The 27,139-nt window shown below is 37.3% G+C and overlaps 2 protein-coding genes, 1 long non-coding RNA gene and 1 other non-coding gene across 20 annotated transcripts; 1 reads left to right on the plus strand and 3 right to left on the minus strand.

Moving 5' to 3' along the window:
- Positions 1–3,942: 3,942 nt before the first annotated feature.
- Positions 3,943–12,557, plus strand: LOC149041629 (uncharacterized). The gene is made up of 3 exons (XM_089180897.1): positions 3,943–3,997; positions 6,996–10,131; positions 11,819–12,557. Exons 1-2 carry the CDS (start codon positions 3,943–3,945, stop codon positions 8,141–8,143), a joined length of 1,203 nt encoding a protein of 400 aa, XP_089037023.1. The 3' UTR covers positions 8,144–10,131; positions 11,819–12,557.
- LOC113678831 (uncharacterized) lies at positions 11,636–18,244 on the minus strand. Of its 17 annotated transcripts, none has more exons than XR_016179369.1 (6): positions 17,752–18,235; positions 16,890–17,035; positions 16,537–16,625; positions 14,929–15,048; positions 13,148–13,249; positions 11,636–12,339 (listed from the first exon to the last, which is right to left on the minus strand). It is a non-coding gene; the product is annotated as an uncharacterized LOC113678831 (long non-coding RNA). The 17 variants fall into 17 exon arrangements; XR_016179361.1 differs by having other exon boundaries at positions 14,920–15,112; positions 17,752–18,191; XR_016179362.1 differs by having other exon boundaries at positions 14,920–15,048; positions 17,752–18,180.
- Positions 18,245–18,667: 423 nt separating this feature from the next.
- On the minus strand, positions 18,668–26,270 carry LOC113678851 (ammonium transporter Rh type A). The gene is made up of 9 exons (XM_027195766.2): positions 25,581–26,270; positions 24,971–25,154; positions 24,008–24,303; positions 23,278–23,441; positions 22,415–22,552; positions 22,128–22,261; positions 21,427–21,608; positions 20,952–21,025; positions 18,668–20,205 (listed from the first exon to the last, which is right to left on the minus strand). Exons 1-9 carry the CDS (start codon positions 25,750–25,752, stop codon positions 20,068–20,070), a joined length of 1,482 nt encoding a protein of 493 aa, XP_027051567.2. The 5' UTR covers positions 25,753–26,270; the 3' UTR covers positions 18,668–20,067.
- Positions 26,271–26,719: 449 nt separating this feature from the next.
- LOC113678852 (U5 spliceosomal RNA) lies at positions 26,720–26,840 on the minus strand. Its single transcript, XR_003446932.2, has one exon. It is a non-coding gene; the product is annotated as a U5 spliceosomal RNA (small nuclear RNA).
- Between the last annotated feature and the right edge of the window lie 299 nt (positions 26,841–27,139).

Here is a 27,139-nt window from a genome sequence, read left to right on the forward strand (position 1 = left end):
GAGCCACGGTCACATGATTGTCGGTGATGTCACTCAGTTGCGCTCAAGAAGCATGACAAGTTCTATCGCTGAAATACTATCAGGTTTCATTACTTTACTCAGGGAAACATGACACTATTATCAGAAGTTTATCGATCGTTTGCCGTTGAATGCCAATCTTGCCAAACACAGACGTAGACATAGAAAACCTGAAAGAGAGCGTCTGAAACAAACAATTGTGATTAGAGATTGAAACCAGACAAGAATCGTGGTCCATTTACGCACTGTACAAGGAGAAGGGATGAGATTAGATACAAGCAGTATCATTCAACCAAACTGAGAGAAATTTCTATAATGTAACTCAATATACTAGTTGATAAAACCTTAACTTGCGCGGGTGGCGGTTTTGTGTGCACAGAGGTGATGAACCGCGAAGTCGCGACAGGCTTGGGCTGGAAAATAGTTTTCTTCTCACGGAGCTTCGCCGCACACAAAACCGTAAAACGCTATAAGAAGCCTCGCCCTGGGTGAAATTTTGATTCAGTGGACATTCCCCCAAAAAATGACCCCCCTTAGCTGAATTGGGGGCTGAAAAGTTCTAGTAGAAAACGTCTTTAATTTTGTTTTGTAAACTTTACAAATCTTTTCCTGATTTTCATATTCTTGTAATCCTATATCTTTTTGACCGGTGTGGTGTTTTTCTTTAACAGTTTCAATACCATTCGGTTTTTTCAATTTTTTTGCAATCTTTACTTTTTCTTGACGTCAAGTCTTTGCGTGGAACAGCAGCAGCATGGAAGTTATCATACATTTTAAAATGTACAGAGAAATGCGCGCGCCGTGATTGGTCAGAACGAGTTCATTGTATTTCCACAAACCACGCGCCTTACGTCACACGAGTGCACTGTTGAGATATAATGCACGCAGCCCACACAATCGGTACGAGCGCGCGCAATTCAAGATTCATTTTATAAAAGAAATAAAAAAAACTTGTTCCTCGAGCATTGTTGAGTTACATAAGCACTTAGGAATTTTTAAAAACACTCGAGAAGTGCGCGTTCTTATATAACTCAATAGTGCACTGGGCGCGTTTTATATTTCTTTAATATTTCTAGTTATTCACCCACGAGTAGTTGAGGTTAGCTATTGAAATTCATTGCTGTAGAAGTTTCCCTCGACTTCCTCCATTTCCTACCATTGAATACTTGTTTTCCTTTCCCTTTTTGTGCTGAGGGGTTAGTCTAGAAACATAATGTTTTAACCAACCCAAATACTGCAATCTGAACGGCTAAGCAACTCGCTATCTATTCCACAACAGGCAGTGAGTGGGATGAGTGGACCCACGGTTGGTGATTATTAACAAAAACAACGGTACAGAAACACGAGCCGGTCTGTCATGGTGTAAAGTTTTGAAAGACGAATAGATTTACCAGATTATACACTCCAGATTCAGTGTGTATGCTAGTCGATTCAGACTTCAACTTTCACGCGATAAAAATTTCGAGTTCATAAACCTATTGCTGAGTAACAATCGAACACAGGAAATACTAAAAACGTACGAGGTACTAACGTAACAATCGATCCCACGACGAAACTGGTGATGCGTGAGATACTACCCTGCAAATGCCATTGTGCGTTCGGTCAAGACAACCTTTTTAAATTAGAACAATATTATTAAATTGTTTTTTGTTTTTCGTGTTTTCAAGATTTTAAGCCGCCGAAAAAGTTTGGCAATTTAATTTGCACCACATTAACTATAATGTGCGCTGTTTTACCTCTCTTGTGCGTTGGATTACATGAACACTGCATTTCTCTCCGCTCATCAGAATGAAGAAATGTTTTTATGTATAATATTATAAGAGGGAGCTGAGGGTGGGGGAGACACTTTGAAAGTAGCTTACAGAATAGAACACTGAGAATGCGCGAGAAAAGAACGTAACAATGGAATACAGCAGAAAAAAGAATGCGCGAGATACTACTAACGTAACAGTAGAATGCAACAGAAAACTAAGATGCGCGAGATACGTAACAATCCATCACAGGCAAAAACCTATAATTTGCGAGATATTGACGTAAAGATCCATCACATGAGAAAGCTAGGAGTGCGCAAGGTACTAGCCCTTTAACTCCCAGATCAAATTTGCAATTCTCCTAAATGTCAACCATACAATTCTTGTAATGTTAGTTCAGAGAAATTAGTATTGGATCAACTTATTATCCCCAAATTGATATTTTGCTATATTCTTATCACTTATCTGGTTGACATTGTATTGATATTGTAAGAAGAAATTCTGACATTGTATTGATATTGTAAGAAGAAATTCTGTCTTGGTCACTCGTGGGAGTTAAAGGGCTAAACTAACAATCGATTACAGGAGAAAACTGAGAATGTGCTTGAGGATCTGTTACGTATTATTAACATGGCAACGCTAGAGCACAAGAGAGAACAGTGATCTTTTACACTGTTGTATAAATGTGTTAATAACAACGGTCCTAGGTACAATAAGGAGTTTTTTTAGCGTTAGAGAAACGCAATACCAATCTTAGAGGTAATGGTATTAATTTATGTACGCTAAATTAAACCTCAACTATATGAAAAGTCATTTACTTACATCAGTACAAAGCTTTGTACCAGTCTAGTCTGCCTTCAAGTGTGAAACAGGCCATCTGTTGCCCATTCAAAAGCCTGGTCTTCACTAGCGACACAAGCCCAAGCGTAAGCACAAATACAAGCATAACTCTCATTTCACCGTAAAAAATGGCCTCGACGCAAGCATAGACACAAGCGCAAGCACAAGGATTGAATTATTTTTTCTTGTGCTAGTGCTCGTTCTTTTCGACGTTCGTTTTCACGTGGCATATAAACTTTATGCTTGCGTTTGTGCTTTTGCCTGTGCTTGCGTCGCTAGCGAAAACCAGGCTTAAGAGTAGACTTAGAACATTAGACTTTAAATTTTTTGCTTTCCTAACTCCACCATTATTTTATCAGATTTTAAATTTTACTGTATATATTTGATTTTTAGTGTTGATATTTAGTTGATAGTTAATTAGTTACAATGTATCAGATTATGGTAAATTTTTAAGCTTTGTATTTTCAATTCTGTAAATTACGTGAATCTTTATATTTTAGGAATATAGGCGTACGTATTTTGAACGAGCTTGTATACAGCACCTAGATGTTACGTGTCTAAATAAAGTGTTGTTTTTATTGTATTGTTGATTGTTGTTGTATGTGCGAGATACGAACGTAACAATTGAATGAAGAGAAAAATGAGAATACGCGAGATGCTAATGTAACAACGGAATACAGGAGAAAAATAAGAACGCGCGAGATAACGTAACAATGGATTAGTGCAGAGAACTGAGAATGTGCGCGATACTGACGTAACACGCGATACTGGCGTAACAATGGGAGTACAAATGAAAACTGAGAATACGCGAGATACTAACGTAATAACTGAATACAGAAGTAAACTGAGAATGTACGAGATAGTGACCTAATAATCGCTCACATGAAGAATATATTAAACAATAATTGTAAGTGTTTCAAACTTGTTTCAGAAATATCTATTTATCAGTTAATTTCCTATTTTCGTAGTCAGTGTTTCCTCGGATGCCATTTATCGATAAAAATCAATTTGAATTTTTATTCATAATATTATCATTACATGTTCAAGAACTCAAAAGGAAATGCCTTTCCCCGTCTCTGTAGTCTTTCTAAGGGCATGCTCTAGGGAGTCTACTTAGTTGATCGAGTACCGCCTTTGGACACAGTTTCGTTCCCAGGGGATATAGCGGCATTTCTGAAAACCGAGAAGTTCCTGGGACCAAAGCTTCGTTGCACGCGAAGGATAAGATGTCGGAAAAACCAAAGCATGTTCTATATTTCTGGCGTTTTAAAGATCTTTCTTGCCATTTTTCCGACGTAAGCTCACTTTTCTTGAAGGCTCGAGGCAGGATAAGATGCAGAAGTGTACAGAGACTTGGATTATAGGAAGTCTTGTTTACTTCTCACATGGTAAGACTTACCCACTACTTCAAAGAAAAATTGAAGCTCAGCTGCAAGTCTAAGGCTACATAGGTGTTCATTGAGCTCTAAAGGGGTTCTTCTACATTTACGGATGCATAAAAGCTGTGATTTATTTCTTTGTTATGAATTGTGATAAAGAAATATAATAGACTTGCAAACTCTACATCTTCTATTCGAAAATTAAATATATATAAGCAGGCAAAAGTAAAAACTTTAATTGACAATTCATTTTTAGACATGCAGTAGAATTACAAAACTGGTTTCATCCATCTAAGGCTACATGAATTACAACTGACAGGGTAAGGTGCTTCCTGGAAATTCCCTTTCCCCCATGGATGGTTTTTTGTGTAATCCCCAGCCCGCTGGAACCTCCATAAATATATACTTAATAAGTGATCTCTGCCCTCATAATTTTCAACGGAGTAATTATGTACCCCCGACCTCCTTGGAGATTCAAAACAGTCTGTTATTTAAAGGTCAGTAAACTCATTCAGGTGATTTTTTATCACTTAACTCTTTCCTCAGCTCCTTAAGAAAAGCTTTCCAGGGACAAGCATCAATATCGAGAGTAAAAAATAGCGTAAAAGAAACAAAGCATCATAAAAAAAAAATTTGTTTGAGGTAAACTTATGAACATGATATGATCACTGAATAAAAATTATCAGCTTCTGGATAATTTTAAGTCTTTTCCCTGAAGATTTCCAAAACATTTGAGTTTACTAAGGAGGTCAATTCAGATTTTGTCTCCTTGGCATGGAGTATAACTGATTGTTTATCATCAAGTTCCTATCTGCCAGGGGCAGTAATATTTTTTTAAACCTGATGGAATGACCCACTGACTGATTGATTGACTGACAGACTGATTGATTGACAAACCAACTGATTGAGTGATTGACCAACTAATTGACTCCCTTCCAGAATATGGTGTGTGACGACAACAGAAAGAAGAGGGTTTTTTGTGCGACAGACTGTAGCAAAAAATAGTAGCTCCCTACATTTCTTCAAGGATATCTTCAGGGAAAAGAGTTGAATTATCCATTGGCTGATAATTTTACTCGAGATAATCATATTATTTTCATATCACTTTACATTAAACTATCTAGTAGAATTCTCAAAATTGTTCTCAAAAACTTAGTGGAAGTGCGTCATTGTTTATATTCATTCAGGAGCAAACAAAGCTAAAATGATGACCAAAAGGAAACAGACAGAAGGTTGATGTTTTTGATCCTCTAGGAGGAAATGGCAATGAATTATTCAGGAAGGTAAGCAAAATTATTTAAAGGCCTGTTTCTGTAATATATCGAGAAAAAGGAAAATAGGCTGGCAGATCAAGATAGATTTTGCCTAGAGATGTATAAATTTGTAGACATTTCCTCTTTGTTCCCAAATTACTCTCAAGAATTTTTAAGAAATTGCTACATATTATGCTTCAAAGATTAAGGCCAAGGCTTCAGATTTTTCTTTTTTAAACAATTTAGTGGACTGGGTTGGGGATTTTGGATTGTATTGAGGACAATTGAGATACAGATTTTAAAACAATACTATGCACAATACTATGCATATGTAAAACAAAATACAGTAAACATTGTCATTCTATTACAATTACATCTAGTGCTCCTAAAGTGATTGATTGCTCCAGTGATGAATTGAATTCATTATCACTTACTGTTAGCATTTGGGTTTATTTATAGTGGAGTAAATTTTTTTCAGGAAAAACTTTTGCGGTACTTTTTTTTTTTGCTGAAACTATTTTCTTGTAATCACGGGAAAAAATCACAAAAACTGCAAAATTAACCCTTCAACTCTCATGAGTGACTAAGACTGAATTTCTCCTTACAATTTCAATACAATATCAAGCAGACAAGTGGTGAGAATAAAGAAAAATATTGACTAGGAGATTATTAGTTGATCCAATACCAAATTCTCTAAGCTAGCATCACAAGAACTATATGGCAGACAGTAAGGAGAATTACTAATGAGATCTTGGGAGTTAAAGAGTTAAGAAACTGCAAAACTTTCGTGCCACGTGGGCAAGCTGTTTTAGCATGTAGTATAATGCTGTTGCAAAAAAACTTTTGCAATGATAAATTTTTGGAATCTAGCCACACAACATATGTTGAAATTTTGAAAATATTTTTAACTTGGTGTCAATCTTCAGAGAATTTTGTCTTCAAATCTATTAACAGATATAAGGTTATATTTCATAATTTGTTGTTAGTTGCATTTTCCTTAGTCAAATACAAGTTAAAGCCACTCAAACAAGTTTTTTTTATATAACTTGCAAGAACATTTATTTTGATATTTCAAAGTTTATACAACTAGAATTTGAAGTAGGATTGTTGTTGTTTTTTTTTAGGTGAAAGACTTCTAGAGAAGTAGAGCCCAATCCTGCAATAGCCACTCTGTACCTGAGAGAATTTGGTATTATGGGAGTTAAAGGGTTAAACTTTTGTAAACCACCTTAAATCTCTTTTTGTTGTTGTTTAGGAGTACCTTATTATAGGAAATTAACAATGAACTTCTTAAATGCAGTTTTAATTGAATTGCATTCATTAAATGCACCTTAATTAAAGTGGATCTCAATTAAGATCAAAACATTTTACGTCATTGTTGTTTTACAGCACCTTTTTTTCAATAACGAAACCTCACCTGCTCATCACTTCACTGTCAATGCCTTGTAGTCACTGTCTGACAATTCTTCTTGGACTGTCTTTTGTATTGATCTGTTTCCTTGAAGGGATTGCTAATTTCTTCAGTCTTTCTTATTAGAATTTATATGCCCTGTTCATCCAAGGGAGGATTAAGCAGTCACCCTGTATTAGGTAGTCACCCAGTGTTAAGCAGTCACCCAGGATTAAGCAGTCACCCTGTATTAAGTAGTCACCCCATGTTAAGCATTCACCCAGGATTAAGCAGTTACCCTGTATTAAGTAGTCACTCCCTTGTTAAGTATTCACCCAGGATTAAGCAGTCACCCTGAATTAAGTAGTCACTCCCTTGTTAAGCAGTCACCCAGGATTAAGCAGTCACCCTGTATTAAGTAGTCACCCTGTGTTAAGTAGTCACCCTGTGTTAAGCAGTCACCCAGGATTAAGCAGTCACCCTGTATTAAGTAGTCACCCTGTATTAAGCAGTCACCCTGTATTAAGTAGTCACCCTGTGTTAAGCAGTCACCCAGGATTAAGCAGTCACCCTGTATTAAGTAGTCACCCTGTATTAAGTAGTCACCCAGTGTTAAGCAGTCACCCTGTATTAAGTAGTCACCCTGTGTTAAGCAGTCACCCAGGATTAAGCAGTCACCCAGGATTAAGCAGTCACCCTGAATTAAGTAGTCACCCCGTGTTAAGCAGTCACCCAGGATTAAGCAGTCACCCTGTATTAAGTAGTCACCTTGTGTTAAGCAGTCACCCAGGAATAAGCAGTCACCCTGTATTAAGTAGTCACCCTGTGTTAAGCAGTCACCCAGGATTAAGCAGTCACCCTGTATTAAGTAGTCACCCTGTATTAAGCAGTCACCCTGTATTAAGTAGTCACCCTGTGTTAAGCAGTCACCCAGGATTAAGCAGTCACCCAGGATTAAGCAGTCACCCTGAATTAAGTAGTCACCCCGTGTTAAGCAGTCGCCCAGGATTAAGCAGTCACCCTGTATTAAGTAGTCACCCTGTATTAAGCAGTCACCCTGTATTAAGCAGTCACCCTGTATTAAGTAGTCACCCTGTGTTAAGCAGTCACCCAGGATTAAGCAGTCACCCTGTATTAAGTAGTCACCCTGTATTAAGCAGTCACCCTGTATTAAGCAGTCACCCTGTATTAAGTAGTCACCCTGTGTTAAGCAGTCACCCAGGATTAAGCAGTCACCCAGGATTAAGCAGTCACCCTGAATTAAGTAGTCACCCCGTGTTAAGCAGTCGCCCAGGATTAAGCAGTCACCCTGTATTAAGTAGTCACCCTGTATTAAGCAGTCGCCCAGGATTAAGCAGTCACCCTGTATTAAGTAGTCACCCCATGTTAAGCAGTCACCCAGGATTAAGCAGTCACCCTGAATTAAGTAGTCACCCCGTGTTAAGCAGTCGCCCAGGATTAAGTGGTCAGCTGTCAAAGTCCCAATTTTATACCAATTATGGCATTTTTTAATGTTTTTTTACATTACCCCTATTCTTTGACACCTGTACTAAATGGTCACCCTGCTTAATACAGGTCTGACTGTATTAACCTTAACACTTCTTTCTAGGATGAGGGGTGTTGTTCTGCCTCTTTCTCTGGATTTGTATTCATGGATCTGATATAGGTAATGATTTGAGTTAAACAAAAAGATGATGCAGTTCAAGTGATAAGCCTGAAATATGTACACAGAATACATTTCAACGTTTTTTCTCCTTCTCTGTAGAGTAAGTGAGTTTAGATTAAGTAGGGAATTCAGGAAAGGTTACTGAGGGCTGACCCACATTGGAGTCAGTTTCACCCAAGAAATCTGTCTTCATACACTAAACAGAGAGTGGACCTTATACGAGAAAATATGGGTGACTAAGATCTGACCCACAAAGAAGTCAGATTGTCACTAAATAAATCTCTTCCTTAGTCTTGAATCTGTAATGTAAAGACTTAGTCTCTCAAAAAAGAGGAAAAGGAATTTCCATGAGTGTGTTGAATGTTTTGGCCACATGACTGTCTTTACATGCTGAACAGAGAGTGGACTTTATACAAGAGATTGCTGACCAAGAGCTGATCCACATTGGAGTCAGACTATCACCAACAAATCTCTTCCATAGTCTTAATCTGTGATGCAAAGACTTGGTCCCACAAAAAAGAGGAAAAGGAATTGCAGTGAGTGAGTTGAATGTTTTGGCCACTGGACTGTCTTAATGCGCTGAACAGAGGGTGGACTTTGTACAAGAGATAGGTGACTAAAAGCTGAGCCACGAAGGAGTCAGAATATCACCCAACAAATCTCTTCCTTAGTCTTAATCTGTGATGCAAAGATTTGGTCCCACAAAAAAGAGGAAAAGGAAATGTATTGAGCGTGTCAAATGTTTTGGCCACTGGACTGTCTTTTTACGCTGAACAGAGAGAGGACTTTGTACAAGAGATGGTTAACTAAAGATGACCCTTAAAGGAGTCAGAATGTCACCCAACAAATCTCTTCCTTAGTCTTAATCTGTGATGCAAAGACTTGGTCCCACAAAAAAGAGGAAAAGGAATTGCAGTGAGTGAGTTAAATGTTTCAGCCACTGGACTGTCTTTATACGCTGAACAGAGAGTGGACTTTGTACAAGAGATGGGTGACTAAAAGCTGACACTCAAAGGAGTCAGACTGTCACCCAAAAAATCTCTTCCTTAGTCTTAAATCTGTGATGCAAAGACTTGGTCCACCCAAAGAAGAGGAAAAGGAATTGCAGTGAGTGAGTTTAAATGTTTTGGCCACTGGACTGTCTTTATGCGCTGAACAGAAGGTGGACTTTGTGCAAGAGATGGGTGACTAAAAGCTGACCCAAAAAGGAGTCAGACTATCACCTAACAAATCTCCTCCTTAGTCTTAATCTGTGATGCAAAGACTAGGTTCCACAGAAAAAAAGGAATAGGAAATGTAGTGAGTGTGTGAAATGTTTCGGCTACTGGACTGTCTTTATACGCTGAACAGAGAGTGGACTTTATACAAGAAATGGTTGACTAAAGGTGACCCTCAAAGGAGTCAGACTGTCACCCAGCAAATCTCTTCCTTAGTCTTAATCTGTGATGCAAAGACTTGGTCCCACAAAAAAGAGGAAAAGGAATTGCAGTGAGTGAGTTGAATGTTTCAGCCTCTGAACTGTCTCTATACGCAGAACAGAGAGTGGACTTTGTGCAAGAGATTGGTGACTAAAGGTCGATCCACAAAGGCGCAGTTAGTTTCACCAAATAAGCATATCAAAAAAAGGATTAGAAGATTACCCCTTTTTAAAAATTGCGTCACGCGTCAATAGTTATGGAGTTGTCAAATATTTTCTTTTTAAAAAAGTTGGTTAATTTTTTATTCTTTCATTCTTGACACAGGACCCAAGGAAGAGTCCAAATATCGTCTATATTCAAACGTCTTGAATCGTAGCGGATAACTGGACGCTGATCAACTTCAGGAGATGCTAATGGTAAATACTTCGTTATTTTCAGATTGCTGCATGATCCAATTTAAGCAGAAGCAAACAACAAAAACATAATAACTTATTTCATTTTCTCTAAGCTTCTATTTGATTTCCTCGCTACAATTGACGGATCTTTTTAGGTACATGACAGAGCTGGTTTTTTTACACCGGCCGATCAGAATTTACTGTACAATTTACTGAATCTTTTCGCAGGGGAGCCGGTGTGGAGGGGGGGGGGGGGGAGATGGGGGACTGAAACGAAAAGTTCTTGAAACGCTGCGAGTTAAATTTGGACATTTTACGGCTCGAGCACAACTCTTTTACGAAATCTCCCACAACAGACATGTCACCTCGCAACTTGCTTACAGAAGAATGATTCATTTTTCTGCATGCCAGTTCCTTCTCACTGCTCAGTTGAGAGTTCAAAATAAAAAACCGAGAAAACTCAGAGACTTTAAACATTATGGGAGTATTTAGACACCTCGACGTTATATTTTAGGGTAATAGGTCTTTAGATTATGGGCCAAGGAATACCTTACAGCTCTAAATAGGTTCAAAGACGATTGGTCTTTTTTAAGTCACCAATTGTTGGGAGGCGAATTCTTTCCGTTTTGGACTAGTCTCCGTAACGCACCCCTCTGGTAAATACCGGCGAATCAAATCGCCGGGATGTGGTATGCGATGGTGCGATTGGCAGATCGAGTCGCCCAGTGTGGAACTGTTGGAGGAGATAAAGAGTAATCGATAGAGCTAGGGCGATTTGAAGGATGGGTCAATCTCTAAGATCGTATGTCTTCACATTCCTGTCAATCTTGTCGTTAGTGTAGTTGTTGGTCGTTAGTGTGTCAATATAGCACTTCAGTCTCTGTACTTTCAGCTTTAGTTTACTTCCAGTAACAAAGAACTTGGAGGGACCCCCCCCCCCCCCCCCTTGGTTCATCATTTCCACTAGTTTCATTATAATGGACATAAATCAAGGGGCATCGTCAAGGTATTTTGAATCGTGTTTTAGCGGCGCCCAAAATTGTCTCAAATTTGTATCAAACTACAGAATTTCAATTGAGTAATTTAGATAAACACCAAACATTAAAAATTTGATGAATTGAATATAAACTTATTAGGAGCAGCAATGACAAAGAATAGAGACGACTCGAAAAGGTTTCCAAAAAAAATATGGGCTAAATTTTTCAAGAAACGGTAACTGTGTCTTGGCGCCTCTTTTAACCATAGTGTGGATATCTTGGGAAATGTACTGATTTTTTTTCCATGACGAATACTATATACAACATTACCAAAATATTCCGTTGCCACCAATGTCGTGGTTTTTTTATGATTTTGGAAGAGATTAATGGGGTTTATGATTTTATTCGAGATAGCGGCCGTCTGTCGCCAATAAACGTTGCTTTTGATGAATAAGCTACTTTTGGGAGGATCTGACTTTTCATCTCCTTTAATGTGGTTAAGAGGCAATCAATCAAACCAAGAGACACTCAATCAAACCAAGAGACACTTTTATGCTCCGCTATTAAGATAAAGAAAACTTTATTGAATACGGCTCGTTACTACAGTACAGGAAAGCATTATCATTTCAATGTAGAGTATTTTAGTTATTTACGGTTGATAGATATTCTTACGGCGTTCATGTCGAGTTCTAGCTCACTTTTTATTCACACCATTATCTTTTTTTTTCCAGGTAAAACAGATTTCAAAAGAAGGACGGATAAACGTGAAAAATGACCACATCAAGGAAAAATGTCACCCTTAGAAGGAACCAAAAATTGGGGGTCGATCCGCTACCGTCCCCCACCACACCCACCTCTTATAAACAGTTTTTTAAATATTGATAAAAGTTGTCTACTTTGTGGTAACAACATCTTTTAATACGCATGTGTATTTAGACAAACATTTTCTTACACTAAACGCATGCGTTTGAAATAAATGTTATTACCACAAGGTAGATAGCTTTTACAAACACTAAGAAAACTGTCTGTTAGAGGTGGGTGTGGTGGGGGACTTTTTGTTCCTTCAACTTTAAGACAACTGTTAGAGATAACGTTTGAAGATTTATTTTCTACGAAAACTGTCTCCTACTCTAATGTGGTAGTGTCAGAGTAAATGAACTCGAAGTAAATGTACACGTCCTGCTCTCCTTCTTTTATCAACTTCCTGTTCGTATATGTTCCTTGTTATGAAACCATCTTGACGCTCTCGACACTAAAAGTAAAAGGAAAAAGCTATAGTTAGATGGCCACTTCTAGCAATGATTCAACGAACTACAAGTAATCAAAACACTTAGTAAAATCTCAAGAAAAGTAAAACCTCGAAGAAAGGGATTTTGAGTCGCCGTTTGATAAAATTACAACGGTACTTTTGTACAATTGGTGACGAGATGATCCTCAACTAGAAGGCAATAAATGTACTCTTTCTCTGAATTTTGTGTCTCTTCTTTTTCAAGTTTTTTTTTCTTTTTATCATCGGGTTATTAACGCATTCTATCAAACAATATCAGTAAAACGTCGCTCATAGAAAGCTTCCTGCGGAGTTATCAGATACAAATATGTTAAAATCGAATTCAAATTATTCATTTAAATCACTAGTTAACAATGAAAAGAAAAGAAAGCTAAAACATGTCCTGAGGGGAAAAAGTTATCAACAAGCAATTGGCTTCCTGATTGTGTGCACAGCACTTTGAGATAATTTTAGAAACGACTCTTTAATACTATAATCGTTGTATGATACTAGTCGGATTGAACACTGAAGCGAAAAGAGCAGGACCAAAAAATTTCCAACAATATCTTCAAAGCCAAACAGCAGGGGTATTTTTACTTTGTTAACTTAATCTAGGGCAAGGATCAACCTCTCTTTGGCTGAACGCCCTAACTCACCCGCTACGATTACAGCGCGATCTGAAATGTGGATTAATTCTCAACAATTTTTCAGAGTGAAAATGTTACATGGTCGAGAGTACATCGCAACATCTTAACTTGAAAGATTTGGTTTTCTTGATGCATCACTTTCTAACCTGTAATCACAATATCAACTCTATTAGCTTGAAACTTTCAATCCACGTTGACAACACTAACAATTCCTCCACGAATGCAGTCCTCAAGGGAAAATTGTTCCCCTGCAAAAAATTAATTCAAGAACAGAAAAGATTAACAAATTGGCCACATTAAGAACCTGAAGCAAACCACAGCACGAGGACGTGGGACGTGGTAAAAAAAAAAAGATCTCACGAGCAGAACAAGGGCTCAGTATGTGCTTTTTAACACTTTGTACATTTCTTTATCCTCTGCAAAACAACAACGTGAAAGCACCAAACTGTGAGTGTTCTGGAAAAGAGACCCAGGTAGCAAGTTACTTAAGTTTCCACTCGGAACTAAATGACGCTCACATAAGTTATGCTGAATTTGATTTGTGGTGCTTTAAGAGACGGTAAACACGTCCAGCCATTCGCGAGATCATTTTTCAATAAACGTCTACCTTGGTGTTGCCTTACTGAATCAGGGGTCTGCAATGTTTTACCCAATAATCTCGTCAATTCATCTGTCCATCACTCCTAAAACCATATCTTAAAATTTTCCCGCCATTTTTTGTTTCATTTTCTTTATTTTCATTCACTATACTTGAGTTGGTCAATTATGTACTGGCTGATTAATTTTTAAATTGATCGTATTTTCGCACACTTAAGTTAAAACTTACCACGTTAAGTAAAATTTGGCTATTCATTAAAATTCTCTTGTCTTCACCCAACCATTAATTGTTATAAATTTTTTTAATCATTCAGTTAAAAAGTCAGTCAGTAAGTTGGTGCATCAGACAATTAAATGGCCAGTAAGTCATTCAGATAGATGGTTAGCGAGTTGGTGAGTAAGTGAGTTGTCAGTCAGTGGGTCAGTCTGTTAGTCCGTCAATCAGTGAGTTTATTTGCCAGTCAGTCCACAGTTGGTAAATCAGCCAGTCATTTGGTCTAAAAAAATTGGTAACTCAATCAAATGCAGACCTAGTCAATTAGTCATCTGGGCAACTTTCCAGTTGCTCAGACGGAGAGCTAATGCTCAAAACGTCAGCTTTAAAACTCTTTAATGGTGGCCAATTTATGTCATCAACTCAGTTGATAATACTAAATTACCCTGTTATACTCTCCAACCAACACAGCACCAGTTTCTTTAGAAACTTACCCAGCAATATTCATTTAACTTTCGAATTAGGCAGTCACTGTAAGCTAGCCAGTCCAGCAGCAAGTTAAGTGATTAGTCACTCAGCCATTCATCAGGCCAGTCAGTGTGTCTGTCACCCCCTTACTCAGATAGTCTATTTTCAGGTCAGTTGATTGATCAATCGGTCAGTCCATTACTCGGTCAGTTTCTTAATAAGTAAATCAATCATTCAGTCAGTCAGCCTACTCAACCTATTTAGTGGGTCTGTCACTCACAAAGTCATTTCGCAGGTTAGTCACTCTGTCGGTAAGTCCGTCCACAAGTATCTTGGCTGGACACTAATTTACACATGTCACTCATTCAGTCAATCAAACAGTGCACACCAGTTGGTTAACTGATTAGTCAGTCCAAAAGTCAGTCCGTCAACCAACAATCCAGTAAGTGAGTCAGTCAGTCTGACAATCATATAGTGATTCATTCAGTTGTTATTCAGTCATAAAATTCACCTCTCAGTCAGTCAGTCAGTCATTCTATCATTTGGTTTGCCATAAGTCAGTCAGTTAGTCAGAATATTAGACTGGTCAATTGTAAAATGTACTATTAATATTGGTTTAGTAATGATGTCTGGACTCACCCACAATACCTCTGAGTTGAGCTTGATTGAAGTAGGGAAGACATTCCACCTGAACAACAGCCACTTTCATTTTGCTCTTAGAGAGGGTTTCTTCCAATTATTGGCTGTTTCAATATGACAAGGTGATACCTATAATATGTTTCAATATGACAAGGTGATACCTATAATATGTTTCAATATGACAAGGTGATACCTATAAAGCAAACAAACAAATATTTGGGAACCTGTAAAGGTCTTGCAACCCATCAAAGAAGAGTAGCAAAGTATAACTTCAACAGTCAGTTAGTTCATCAGAGTCAGTCAGTCAGTCAGTGATCTAGCCATTTATGAAAGCCAGTAACTCAGTCACTCAACCAGTAGCCTGTTCCAGCCATTCAGTTAGTAAATTAGAGCTAATTTAACAAATGGCACAATGTGGGACCTGACCCTAACCTTGTTCATTCATTTTATATCAAGCTAATTTCACATGGCACATCATTTTACTGACAGAACGCCTGGAACAGGCAATCCAATCAGCTACCAGTCCAACAGTGGTCTTTAGGCCAGCCACCCAGTTAGCCAGTCTGACACAGAGACTGTCACTTATTTGCCAATCAGTCCACAAGTCTCTTAGACAAGTCATTCAGTGTGTCTCAGTTTTACAGTCAGTCTACCAATTGGTAAACTAATCAGTCAGTCCATCAGTCATCAGTCAGTTATTCAGTCACCAAATCAGTTCACCAATCAGTCACTTGGTCATAGAGTCAGCCACTAACTCAGTCAGTCAACTGCTCGGTCCATCATTAGCCAGGCAGCCGCTTAGTCTACTAGTCAGTCGAGTGGAAAGTGCGTTATTCAGTCTAGCAGTCAATCAGCCAGACTAACATTCTAATAGTTGTCAGTTGGTCTGTCACTAGGTCTCACCATCACTCAATCAGACAAGTGATCAGTTGGTCATTACGACATTAAGACATTCCACCAGTCAGTTGATTTGTCAGTCAATTAGTAAGTAAGTGAATGAGTGAGTCAGTCAGTTAGTCAGTCTGTCAGTCAGTCAGTCAGTCAGTTGGTCAGAATATCTGTCAATGCTAACTGATGGGAAGAATAGCTAAGTGGCAAACTTATCCTGGTGGGGGTGATCTTGTAGGGGAAAACTTGCTGTGTGGTGAAACTTCCATAAACTTCATTCCATGAGTCAGTCAAACAATTGGAAAGTCAGGCATTCAGTCAGTCCAATAAAATAATTAATCAAAACTATGACAAAATTCTAGAATGTGATTGGTTATCACCAGCATGGTTTGCGTACAAATAGTTGACCTTGTAATTGGACAGTTTACATGTCGTGCCTGTGTGTCATGCATTTTGCCAAGTTAACAGCTGTTTTCTTATGAAAACATACAGCCAATGTCTAGTTTCTTTCTCAAATTCCGTCATAGTTTTAATTAATTGGTAACAGGACTTTGTGTTGTCCAGTTCTGTCATATTGTAGTTTGTAATCTGCAGAATCTAATTTTTTTCCTAGATCTGCAATTTTCTATTGTAACAATTTACTTACAACAAGTTTACAATTCACTTAAAGTTAACATTACATTTGTCTGGTCCCATAATAACTCAAGTTGATACTATTAGTCTTCTCACCTGAATAACTACATACCACTTTCTGATACACTGCTGAGGTGGTCAATTCTCTTTGTTCCTTTGTTTGTGCATTGTACTCTTTATCTCATCTAAGATAAGAAATGGAGATTAAATCATACAGATTTTCACTATAAGTCTTCTTGTGAGGGGTGAGGTGCTGTCTTGAATTACCCCTAACTTTTGCAAGAGCATCACCCCACATCAGTTTATGTAATTTTCATAGGCCTTTTGCACGCAAAATCCCTGGTAAATTACAAATAATTGTTTGGAAAAGACCCAAGTAATGTAGATAAATTTCATGAACATTGCACCTAATCAAAAAAAAAAAAAAAAACAAGCCAATGTATATTTACAGTCTCAACTGCACCCTCTCCTGAGCCCCATTGGTTGACACTCAGCAACCCTCCTGCCATAAATTCCTAGCCCAGTGGCTGAACTGTTGCAGGGTACAGTGTCAGCAGGACTGCGAAACACCAAGGAAATCCTTTAAGTTTTCACTCTGTTAATTTGTTGAAAAAAGGCACACTTACTTAAAAAATAGAGTTCCAGTTAATATTTTTTCACTCCCAAAGTTTTGAAAATATTTCACCCCTTTAGGAGTGACCACATGTCAAGTTATGACAACACTCTGATTTGTAGAAATGCAGACTGCCCATAGAAACACAGAGACATTATGTTGAAACTATCTAGGAGTTGTGCCTGACGGATCTTACTTCAACTCTGCTCGCAGGCAATTCTTATTTCCCCCTGTGAGCTGCTTGAGCTTGCCAGAACTCACTGATGGTTGCTGATTGAGAGCAAGTAGCGAGGTATACGTAAACCGTAGGTCCTTATCTGTTTAACTCGTGCACGTTTCGATATTTTAAAGAACTTTTTCTTCGACACAGAGATTGGCCCTTATGAGGTCTACCATATCCTTAGAGCAATAACCAGTTGAGTGTGTTTTTAAATTATTCCCTTGTTAACTAAAACTTATTTTCCAAGGCCCTAATGCAATTTTTATTTATTTCAATTTTTTGTTTACTTCTTTGTTTTCCACGTTCGTTAACATCCTCGTAAAGTTGACAGGTTCTTACACCGAGGCGGAGCCAAAACTTAACTCAGTTATATGTATTCCTGCATTTCATATCGCTTAAATTCGAGAAGTAAATATATACAATTCGTTCTATAGACCTCAAAAGTGGAGAATTAAACCACGATTTCATCCGCGCTTACCTGAAGCAACTCATTTGAGTGTCGGTGTAACGCATGGTTCCATTTCTGAGTTTTTCAGCTGCCATGACATCATTTTTTCCATCCAAACACCATCAAACAAGAGAAGAAATGTACTCAACGGCAAAAGATGCTCAAGGTGCCGTTTTCCGTCATCTTTTGGAGTCAAAATAGTAAGTTCATTCAGTTGTACACGGTTTCGACTGCAGCCACGTCGCCATATAAATAAAGCTCAACTAATTCCCAGGGTTTTTCGTCTGACAAGCATGCAGCACGCGAGATTGCGCGGCAACACGCGTTTAGCGAGCAGCACACGTAGCTTTCGCTGCTTGTCATTCTGTTCTGTTTCAAGAGCCCGCCGCCTACATGCATATAAAGGCAGCGCGTGGTCTGTTTCAGGCTAGTTCCAAGATAGTAAAGCTAACGTTTGAGCAACTATCAGGGGCATTTTCAATCAAAGTTTACCTACAAGAAGAACACACCTATAGAACTTTCAATGTTAGGGCTCAGTATGGGGCCTCCACTTCGGGCCTTCCCTTCCCACCTCCCCTTCCCACATCCCCTTGGTCCTGGGTTCATACTTTGCAAGAAACCAAAGGGTGAGGTTTCTCCAGGACCCTGTTGTACATATCATATCAATTTTTTTCAAGGGGAAATAAAATGAACCTGATGCATTGTTACTGAAGAAGAGTGCACTGCAACTTTGAATCATCATATTCTTTCATTGGCCAATCAAATCCCAGATCTGGACATAATGAAATGGGATACCTACCCTTTCAAGCATTTGATCCCTAAAAAAATTCAGCATTGCAATCCTGTCAAAGAGTCAACGCCAAAATGGGATAAAAAGGAAAACTTGTTTACCTCCACAGGACTAAAAAAGGAACACCATGGAAAATATAAAAGCAAAACATAAACAGATGATCCCATAAATGTTTATTTATATTGTTTAGTTAAGTTTCAATATTTTCAATTTGGGTTCCCTGCTAACTGAAGGTTAAAACAGTTCATTAACCATATCCTATGATAAATATTTGGCTGATTAAATAAGCACAATATTCTTAGAATTTCAAAAGATCTATGAATTTCTACTTTAGGCTTGTTAGATAATTTTTTTGTTCTGTATAAAACATGCTACACAACAACTTAAAAATCTCATTAATTCTGCAACCACTTTGTAATGAGTTAAAATACCTGCAAAAAACTCCCTTAAATTCTCCTTATTAACGGTTTCTCTAATAAAATATATATGGACAAAAGTGACTTTTGACCATATAATGCCTTATGGTTTTTTGGGTCTGTTTATCATTCTTAAATTGGTGAGATCTATAAAGTTAAATAATCTGGCCTAACATACACCTTACCATCCCTATGTAACCTTAAAAACCCTTTGAGACCTTTTTTTTTTTTTTTAAACCTTTGACCCCTAAGAGTGATTAGCATCTAATTTCTCCTTACAAAATCACCCCCAGATCACACAATAAGGTCACAAGGATAAAGGAAATGATCATCAACCCAAGAAGCTCTTGATTGTTGAACAAATTCTCCTTTTTGGCATTGTAGGAAATGTATAGAGAAAAGTATAGCGAATATGCATACTGATGTCAGGGGTGTAAGGGGTTTAGGGAGAGGAATGGCATCCCCTGCTTGACTTGTTTTTCAATGCAAAATTCAGTCTATTTAAAATGGAAATATGTCAATCAGTCTCCCTGATTCTGAGTGTTCCACCTTAGACATGGGAATATAGAACTAAGATGAACACCTTCCACTTCTGGATGTGATTAATACGTAATTTATCTTCCACACATGTTACCCAGAAAATAAGTAATAAGAATTGCCAAAAATTTTAGCTTAGGACTTTTTGATTTTAGTTTACAACTGACACACACTTTTCAGTGTTTGCAAAAAAAAAAAAGCCAAAGTATTAACTCTAGTTACTCTGATCTAACACCAATTTCTCCCTTAATTCACAATGAAATGTATAACATCTGAAAGGGAGAGTCACAAACCAGATCAGACTTTAAGAATTAAGTCATTATCCTGTCTTTCATTTAAAAGAAAGACACATAGCCTTTACATGACACTTTCACAGATTGCATAAGGGAATATAATATTCTTTCAGTAGTTGATAATAGAATTTCTTTGATGTTGAGTAAGAAAAAAATTATTTCCTATTAATTGTCTAATAATTTCTTTTTAATACAAAATCTTATATAAGTTGGAAAAAACATTACTTACAAATTACAATAAGTACCTGCATTTTACAGAAGTACTCAATCAGTTCCAATAAAAGATAATCATTGCATGTTAATATTGTTTTTACACTTGACCATCAGCCTGTTCTTCTGATTCATTTTCTTCTTGTTGGACTAATGATTCAGCTTGTTCTGCCTGCACTGCACCATTTTCTCTTGGAGGATATACAGTACCAGATAATGGACGAAAATCAGCAGGGACCTGTTAAAGTCATAAGTTGAAACTCCATTATTCATACATACATCACAAAAAAGAGGTTTGCAAAGCTCTAAGAAGTGTTTTAAAACACTTCTTCCTTTGAGAGATTCCAGCAGGAATGATGTCAGTAAAAAGGGAGGTCTCATCTCATTTCAAAAGTGATTCAACATATGTAGACTTATTTCAATATTTAAAAGCATATATATAGTACAGTCAAAGTTTTGTTTTGGACATTAATTCTTGGGTTTATTGCCAATAAGTAACCTGTCAGTGTCCTGTTGGTTACTCATCAGTGGCCAGTCAGCCAACTGTTGGCTGACATGTGTTTTCAAGGAACTTTTCTTCACAATTACTGACAGAAACTCCTAACACAGTTACCAAAAGGAAAGATGCCACTATTCTGCCTATAAATGTCTATCCAGTGCATAGAGTGCCATTATTTTATATTAAACATAAGGGCTTCTTTTAAACATTCCAACCACTTTCCATCCATTAAGGTTCATTAACTGAACAACAAAATTATGACCACCATAAATCAACAAGAGCCAGTATTTTGGAGTAAACCTCTTAGAGTGGAGAGGAAGTTCATGGGAAGGGGGATAGGAAAAGTCTTCCTCATTCATTTTTTTTTTTTGATCACCCATCAATCCAATTATCTTGTTTTTAGATTCGGTACATCAAGTATGTTGCACCTCATGGTGCTTTGTACATGTACTTGCCCTTTCAAAAACTAAAATAACAACACTTACTTCCCAAAACTCTCCATCATCATACAATGCTTCATCCCTTAAAGGATCAAAAAATGGCTGCTTGACAATGACACCTGTAAAAAAATTACCAAGTAAATTCTTGTTTAAAATTTCACATGATAAGAGAGTCAGAGAGAGGTACATCAGCCTTAAGATTAATAGGCTGTCTGCATTGTGAAAAATGTCAAACAAGGTATGAATGTGGGAGCAATCCATATGCGTGACATTACTAATTTTTTAAAATTTTTCCTGATGCTGAATATTCTGTCTGAATATGCTTGACATGGCTCCATGAGACTGATACATATACCACAAGAGAGAAATTTTATCCTGCTATTGCACACAAGATAGTATCTTTCAACAAGTGAGGATTATTTCTCTCTTTTCTTCTTAGCTTGACAATGTATTGTATATAGTGAAGCTGGTTATATATACTGCTATCTACTGGTATCATAGCTTAAGGGCAACAACTAACCTGTTAGGAGTCCACCAGCTATTGCTAAAGCTAATGTAACAGCTAGTGCAGCAAACTGAAATGCTGCTTGTTTCCCTGAACTCCACCCTAGTCCATCCACAGCATCTGGGTCAAATTTCACCAACTCAAAGTACTGGGTACTATTGAAAATGGGAGCCCTTGCAGGAAATACTGTATAGAGACTGAAAATAGGCAAAACATTAAGTATGATGAAGATTGTTAGACCTAAAAAATATGAAGTAGGAACTGCAAGAGGCCAAAAAAGCCTTCACTATTCTACAGATTTAGTATGAACTACTGAACTGTGGAATTAGCAACTTTATGAAAAATTCAACTTAACTTGCCTCATCCTCATAATATCAATGGTCAAAATATTTTAACTTTGGTATTCAACAGCGGTTTTACTTGTGAAGAAACCATCAAGAAACATGCAATATTGCACATGTTTCCATTGTGTATTTTCATACATATGACAATTCATTTTTATCTTTGTTAGTTTCTTATTTTCTTTTGTCATACACTCAATTCACAAATTCATGTATCTTGTACAGCTGTGCTTAAATCCCTCATGGCACTGTTAAAATGAATGCACAAACAAATATTTCTAACAGAATAATGAGTTGTTGAAACTCTCATCAATTTTGAAGGACTGGGTGCATAAAAAATACCTCTTGATGATATTTGTTTGGTCAAATCCGTACCTTGTTTTGTACTGTTTATATCCAGCAATACTAGAAGAGATGGTTCCTGCTACAGCTCCCAAGATCCCTGGTAATCCATGCAAGCTGTTAACTCCACAAGTGTCATGAACTTTAAGCCTTCTTATGAGCCAGGGCTGAAAAACAAAATGTAGAAAAATGGATGCAAAAGTGTAAATTTGACCAGTATCAAGATGCAATAAAAGAAGAAATTAATTCATTTGTAAACTTATGTATTTGGAAACAGATCACATATCAAAGACTAAATAATAAAATTGTCTCCTTAATACCTGAGTGTATTTGAAGCTGGAGGTACTTAAAGCCCCGCTTACAAACCCTATCAGCACTGCACCCCATGGCTGAATTATCATGGGTGCAATTGTACCCACAGCCACGCCCCCTGCCAGGCTGGCATTCTGGAGATGAACCTGTAAATACATGGAAGAGATGATAAAAAGCCATTACCAAAAGATCTACTTTCAAAACTAAGCTTGGGACTGAGCCTTTAATTTCCCTTAACAGACAACTTTTCTTTCTCAGCAATTTCTAGGAATTTGTTACAAGTTATGTCCACACAATATGACCAGCTGATGAATTCTGTCTGACAGAGCAATTAAGATGAAAGAGGAAATTAGATCTTGATCACTCTCATGAGTCAAAGAATAAACTAAGATCCTTGTTCTCTAATTTGTAAACCCAAAGACCCCTTTTCTAATCAGTGAGCAAACAACTTGCTTGGTTCCCAAATCACAGCATCCATCCAAAAGATGTTTAAATATTCCAGTGCAGTGTGAAAGCCATCTCAAGAGACTTTTCATGGAGTCACACTAATCCACTTAGGATAGCAAGGCCATCAATGAGAGATAATCACAATCTTGCATGTACATAGTTTTTATTCAAAATTAAAAAGAAACTAGTGTCTACAAGCTTCTGTCATGGGAAATAACAAACATTGTAATTCTGATAAAGGTCACAGTGAAATCAAGAATTCAGATTTCCAATGAACATAGATTCAGTAGGGTAAACATTTTGAATGAATAATACCAATTACCAAATGAAATTAGATATTGGAACCATTATTTTCAGTGAATCATTTTTTTCATTAAATGTAATAAATGCAGTAGGCAAACAAAAGGAAATGTATAATACACACCATACTTAGTTTTGATCCCTTTGTCATTAGGGCTGAGAATGCACAGGAAGTAACACAGCTGGTTATGATGGCATAGTATGTATTAACAATGGCTCGTTGCCTTGCGACTCCTTCCACAAGCACAGAATTAAAGCTTGGCCAGCAAACCCATAGGACTATTGTTCCTAAAATAAAAATTAAAAGTTACACCAAACTAATTCCACACTTTCCTCCATACAATAAAAGAAAAGAGTGAAACGTCTAAATTAAAATGGATCTAGTATTAGATCTTATAAAAAATACAATTCATGTTTCCCTCAACCTTTCCAGTACAGGTCCCAAAATCCAAACTCTCTCATGAGTATACCTCTAGCTTGAAAAGTATAAAACTATTTGGGAAAGTCATTGGTTAGGTCATCAGTAAGAGGAATGTTCCAGTAATATCCAGTGCTGACTTTCTCAAAATATCCTAACTCAGTACAGCAGGATAACCATTTCACTTGCAAAATCTCACTGGTAATTCTCCTTAATATCTACAATACAATTCTTATGTTATTAGTTTGGAGAATTTGATATGGAATCAATAATAATCCTCACTCTCATCACTTCTTGGCTTGATATTGTTGTATTGAAATTGTAAGGAGAAATTCTGTCATGGTCACTTACAGGAGTACAAGAGCTAAGATTTAATACATCTGTCCAATGCTGTAAGTTTGTATCATGATGTATCTCCCAAGATTTTTTCACTTACCCACTGTGGCAAAAAGATCAGATGTATATCTGGAGGTCTCTTTCTCATGAGCCACAATTTTGCTTTTATATAATATGCGTGACACAGCAAGACCATAGAAGGCACCAAATGTGTGAACATACATTGAACTTCCAGCATCCATTGCATGGAAAATCTTGGTGCCTATTGCTCTATTGGCAGAGTAGAGTATCACTTCAATAAATGAAATAATAAGCAGCTGGTGATGACTTGTTTTTCCAAGTAATGCTCCAAAGGTGATTGTCACAGCCACTGCAGCAAGGTCACCCTTGATCATGCTAAACAATGAAAACCGAAAAAAAAAAAAAAGAAAAAAAGGAAAAAAAAGAAAGTGGTATAAAACAAAATTAAACTATGAAGTCCTAATATTGAATAACTTCAGCAGTCAAGTGCACAAGTGTCTAAAAGATAAGAATTATGAAAACTGTCCAATGTCCACATCCATTAAAATATAACACATCACAGAAACTGGTGTATAGTACCTAGTAATTTACTTCTTGCTGGGTATAAGTAATTCATTGACAAGAGAAAACTGGCTTGAGATGACAAATAGACCCAAAGGGTTGGTTATTAAAACATGGTCTAAACATGGGTCACAGTTTTAGAAACCTTGATTATTTTGGTGATATTTCTGCTTGATTTAAAATTGTTCAAAGCATGGTTTGGATGAATAAGGGCAAAGAGATCAGCCCCTTCACCCAGGGGGAGTGACCAAAAAAGAGCTTCTCCTCACAATATTGATATATTTTTACACAGAAAGGTAATGAGAAGAAATTAAAATGTTAACCAAGGGTTGTCATCTCATTTAACACAAAATTCTCAGAGCTAAATTTGTGAGAAGTATGGCAGACAATGTAAAGAATTGACATTCAGATCTTCAGATCAGAAGGATCAATAATTAATTAATCAACAATTAATTTTTATCACCAAAAACCTGCTTATTACCTTTCTAATCCAATTTGAATTTTGCTGTTCTTCATGTCTAAAAATCCTTGCATCATTGTAGACCACTCAATAACCAAAGCAGATATAAGAAAATTATATCCCAGGGAACTAAATCCATATTTCTTCAGAAATGTCATGAGAAGTCCAAACCCAATGAAAACCATGAAATGTAGTCCTTCAAACACTAAATAAGATATAAAAATCAGGACTTAATACATTCAGAAAATCTATCAAGAAAGATAATTGGAGGCAACACTCCAACACTGTAGATTTTCACTTCTTAATAAGAGTTTTTTTAACAGAAAAAAAAAATAGAAAAAGGAAACTAGAAAAAAATCGGAGAATGGACATTCAACGTTATGCTAATCACCATACAACTTTTTAATTAAAATTAAACAAAATACTGGTGTAAGAAGAAAAGAATAGAACACTACTTAAAATAAATATTTAAAAATAACATTTATCTTCAAAGGAAAAATCATAGATTATAAATGTGCCACATCATAGCCTGTAATTTTCTCCTGATAGCTCTTAATATTGGAGAGAGAAAAATTTGTTTAAGGGTGACGAAAAAAATCAAAATAAAAATTGGCACATAATATAGACGTACCAGAATATTTCGCATCAGTTGTGCCGCCCTTCGAGTTTTTTGCTGCAACAGTCTCTGGAAGAAGATCATCACTATAGCCAACGAAGACTACAAATAAGATTATCAACAATCCTTGAAGGAGAAGCAGTACACCTGCAAATTTTCCGTGACCCCCTGAGCTTTGATCTGACATATTTTTCTAACAAAATTATAATTATTTAAACAATTCTCTATCGCGGTTTGCCGCTAATTTCAACAACAGCCGGTCTATACCGCCCGCTATTGGAAAGTCAGTGGAAGCACGCAACGGAAAAGGTTACGTCATGTACGTTTCACTATAATATACCAACTAATCGTCAGCCTACTGTCGCGTGTCGAGCCTCTGACTGTGTCCATCTCGAATATTTTAGGCTAAACCTTCGGTGAGAATTAAACGAATACGAACGCTAAGCGATGGGGTTGGATAAAGCTTCCGTGCTCCGCGTTCGTTCCACACTCCCCTCCAATAAAAACACAAAAACAGAAAAGGCTGTCCACTTAGAACTTGATGAGAGGACAACTTACCCCTTTATCTCGCAGACATGTCGACTTGCGAAAAAAACAACTCACCGACACCTAAGGTCAACTTGCCTACGGCATTCTCTGATAAACTCGCCCAGATCTAAGTAAGACTGCAAATGCTGAAAAAGGCCCTCGGGAAGGCCTCCTTATCTCTAAGGCTTTCCATTTGGAGAAGGGGGCGCCTGTTAGAGAGTGGGGCCCATAAGAAAAGGGATAAATGATAAACTGAGAGCCGAACTGCGAGTCATTCTTTTTCTGAATTGTTGGTAAGAATTTATAAATAGTACGCAGAACACGCAATTCCTTGAACAAAAATAAAATCAAATTCTTTACACGCTTGTTTGTATCTGGTTTACTTTGCTATGAATTTGGGAGTCTTAAAATGAAACATTGAAAAGTCTAAGCAATTGCACCTTTTTCCCCTCTTACATTTGTCCACGAGTACACAAGCAGCCCTTCCTCTCTTATCTCCTCTCACACCTCCATGGGCGTTTTTTCGTCTCGTCACTTATCAACTGATTCTCTTCCGTGACGAGATAAAACGCCAACTAAGGTAATCATTTCCCCGCTAGAATCTGTGGTTGTCATAATTTATTTGGAGCCCCGCCGAAAGGCAGGGCGGTAAAAAATTGGTCTATAGACTCATTCAGTTGTTCTCCTCCACGGAAATCTTTAGTAAAAGGCGAAAGATTTATGCGTGCTGAAGGAAAACCAGAGTATTAAAGACAGTATACCGGAGGAAATCAAATTAACAGAATGAGCCATGCCATGTGGGGCAATTATCAGTCTTTCATTTACGCATGCGCATGATCATAAGGCAATTGGTGAAGGTAAAATGTCCGTTCAAAGGGCGATTCCGCTAGATTCTTTTGACTGATTGCGATCAGTTATCAGTTGCTTCAGTTATCATAGAGATCAATTTGAATGGATTCTAAAGCATACTACTCCTTTAATTAAGCGCCTCCCTCTGAAAAGCACCGCGTTCGAAGACAAAAGTATTGACAACTGTAGGTGCCCAT

Source organism: Pocillopora damicornis, chromosome 8 (genome assembly GCF_964200805.1).
Source record: "Pocillopora damicornis chromosome 8, jaPocDami1.2, whole genome shotgun sequence".
Taxonomy (NCBI): Eukaryota; Metazoa; Cnidaria; class Anthozoa; order Scleractinia; family Pocilloporidae; genus Pocillopora; species Pocillopora damicornis.

What these genes read in the sequence shown, in the direction of transcription:
- LOC149041629 (XM_089180897.1), top strand. Translation starts at nt 3,943, where the DNA reads ATGCAGAAGTGTACAGAGACTTGGATTATAGGAAGTCTTGTTTACTTC. An exon ending in TCTTGTTTACTTCTCACATG is followed by an intron (nt 3,998 to 6,995) that starts GTAAGACTTACC and finishes CCCTGAATTAAG; the next exon opens with TAGTCACTCCCTTGTTAAGC.
- LOC113678851 (XM_027195766.2), bottom strand. Translation starts at nt 25,752, where the DNA reads ATGTCAGATCAAAGCTCAGGGGGTCACGGAAAATTTGCAGGTGTACTG. An exon ending in AACTGATGCGAAATATTCTG is followed by an intron (nt 25,155 to 25,580) that starts GTACGTCTATAT and finishes TATCTTATTTAG; the next exon opens with TGTTTGAAGGACTACATTTC. An exon ending in ATTCAAATTGGATTAGAAAG is followed by an intron (nt 24,304 to 24,970) that starts GTAATAAGCAGG and finishes TTCATTGTTTAG; the next exon opens with CATGATCAAGGGTGACCTTG.